Source organism: Pinus tabuliformis, chromosome 1_1, assembly GCF_031772625.1.
Source record: "Pinus tabuliformis cultivar Carrire ecotype Pingquan chromosome 1_1, CPIR1, whole genome shotgun sequence".
Taxonomy (NCBI): Eukaryota; Viridiplantae; Streptophyta; class Pinopsida; order Pinales; family Pinaceae; genus Pinus; species Pinus tabuliformis.
The window spans coordinates 714,075,961-714,078,712 of NC_142297.1; the positions used below are offsets into that span (position 1 = coordinate 714,075,961).

Sequence of the window (2,752 nt, forward strand, 5' to 3'; positions counted from 1 at the left end):
AGCCTGGTGGCGGGATTCAACATATGGATCATCTGGAAAGAAAGAAATAGAAGGATCTTCAGAGACAAGATCAGCCCTCCGGAGGAGTTATGGAAAAGAACCCAAAATCTAATAAGAGAAACAATTCTATCGGAAGCCTGGAACCAGGAATATTGGGATTCTACGATTGAGGAGAACTGAATTCTAGGGAGGCTAAATTTGGAACAAGGGATGGTCCATCCTCAGCAGCAAAAAACTCAGAGTACACTGATCCAAAGCCCAGCTGTGTTCATTCGTCCTCCGAGCGGCTTTATCAAACTGAATTTCGACGGAGCGTCAAAAGGAAACCCGGGGCCTGCTGGACATGGTGGGATTTTCAGAGATAGCCAAGGTTAAACCAGGTGGATTTATGCAAACAGAGGAGGCACAATGAGTAATAATGAAGCAGAACTCATGGCTGCCTATCAAGGAATTAGGATTGAAATAAGAAATGGATACATGAAACTAGAAATAGAAGGTGATTCAACTTTGGTAATAGAAACAATAAGAAAACTAAATAATGGGAAGGCATGGGAACAGGTGGCTAAGAGCTGGAGGACGGCGGGTCTTATCCAGGAACTGGCAGAATCAATGAAGCATATAGAGTATAATGTTATTCATCATGTTAGGAGAGAAGGCAATAGAGCTGCTGATTACCTTGCCAATTGGGGCTGCAATGAACCGGACGGGAAAGTGGATAGCATATGAACAACCCAGCTGGCAGGGACATGGTGGAAGAACTTAAATCTAATCACCAATCAGGACAATAATGATGCAACACAGTTATGATCAAGGTTAATTCCAGACCCGGATCGGAATGGAGAAATGGGTATTGTACAGAAAACCCCCGAGCGGGGTGGAGAAAAGGACGTAAGGTGGAGAAATGATGACTGTCAGGGAGTGGAAGCTTAAGCCTCACCTCGAACTAATCATCCTTCGGTATGTAAAACCGGCATGCAGACGGGTGGATTACTCAAGGTGTGGAGGTGATAGAACAATGATGGGGGCTGGAGTAAAGGATGGCGGCGCTTGGGTGGTGAAACATAAGATAGGTGTCGACAATCCCCCAAGAGCAGACGAAGGCAAAGATCAGAGGAGTAGAGAAGAGAAGAAAGCGGAGAACATCTGTCAAGGAATCCCTGGTATCCGTCGCAGAGGTAGGCAGGAAGCAATGGCAGAGGGAAGAAGGAAGGTGAGTGACAATATAGAAATGGAGGTAAGCCGGAGAAGTCAGGACAGAAAGATTCAGAGAGGTCAGCAAGGCAATGAGTAAGATGAGCAGGGAGCTAGGATACGTGGAAGCCCCTTGGAGACTGAAATACAAATGCATGTAAAAGGAAGAGCGGGGATGACTAATGAGTCTGAGGAAGAGCAGATAGAGAAGGGAGAAATTCGTGAAGAAGGTGATATGGAGGATGGCAGGAAACAGACAGCGGGAAAGGCGGTGTTTGAGGTTGGTCAGGGGAGCCAGAGCACAAGTAGGGGAAGGTCCTCCCGTAGAGGCAAAGGCGGAAGATGCAGGGGTAGGGGAAGAGCTAGGCATACGGAGACAGAGGATGCAAAGGTGCCACCTTCAAACCAGCAAAAAAGAGGAAGGAAAACGCTGGAGCAGATGGCTCAGGATGCGGAAAGAGCATATAATGACGGGATGCATGTCGACATCAGGAGAATTATACAGGAGATGGAAAATAACGTTCTGCAGGAAGCCTCTGACCCTGAAATGGAAGATTGGACCAGACTCTTACCGGACCCAGGGCATACAAGGGGTCGCTTATCCCTGTATAAACAAGCGCTGCACTTTTACTGGGTAATGAAAAGGTTATTAGCTAAAGCCATGGAACAGGTGGCTGAAGAGATGATTGAGATTGCTGAAGGAATTCCAAACATGAGAAAGGAGATGGACAACACTCATCGTATTCTTCTAAGGCAAGACAGCAGTTTAAAGGATATTCAATTTCTGCTGAGAAAGATCGTGAATGAGCAGCGCGAGGAGGCGACCAAGCTGGAGCCCATGGTAGATTAAAATTTTTGTTCTGTTTTACAAATGAATATTATGGTAGACACTAGAAGAATCAGACTTTTTGGGAAACTGTTGAACTGGTATAGAGGATAGGTTTATAGTGTTGTCGATTAATAGAGTAATAATAGGACTAAGACATGGGCTGTGGTTGACATTGTTAGTTTTTGCTGTGGTTGACACTATGAGTTTTTGGGGCCCAAGAAACCCGGTTTCCCTTTGGGGCGGGGTGAGGGTACCTTTTGCTTGTACATATTATTTCTAGTTGCATATAATAGAAAAGGACCCACAATAGCTTACAAAAAAAAAAAAAAAATTGCACACTAAACTAAAAATATAAGATTTGTATTTTTTCTGTTAAACTCACAATTACCTTATTTTTAAATTTAAAAAAATCATATTGTTTAATATAAATATTGAAATATTTTATTTATTATTGAAAATAAAATAATTGTATTATTTATAAAACTACATATTTCTCTTTTTTATTTATTAAAAAAAATATTTTTATTTAAAAAACATATCTATTATAAACTAAAGTAATTATTATACATCTCCCTTATATTAAAATTAAAATACACCTCTGGATACAATAAATTAAATAAATATTTTAAAGAATCAAATAAATATTATACTACCTTAAACTATAGAATGTAATAAAAAATTCAATATTACCTGGGGCCTCAGGGTGGGGTGGTGGCGTTGACTACCAGTTAA

At 41.4% G+C, this 2,752-nt stretch overlaps 1 protein-coding gene across 1 annotated transcript; it reads left to right on the top strand.

The window, feature by feature from the left end:
- The first annotated feature begins 408 nt into the window (after nucleotides 1-408).
- On the top strand, nucleotides 409-726 carry LOC149215868 (uncharacterized). Its single transcript, XM_089389748.1, has one exon. It carries the CDS (start codon nucleotides 409-411, stop codon nucleotides 724-726), a length of 318 nt encoding a protein of 105 aa, XP_089245874.1.
- Nucleotides 727-2,752: the final 2,026 nt, after the last annotated feature.

Coding starts and splice junctions, on each gene's coding strand:
- LOC149215868 (XM_089389748.1), top strand. CDS start 409: ATGAGTAATAATGAAGCAGAACTCATGGCTGCCTATCAAGGAATTAGG.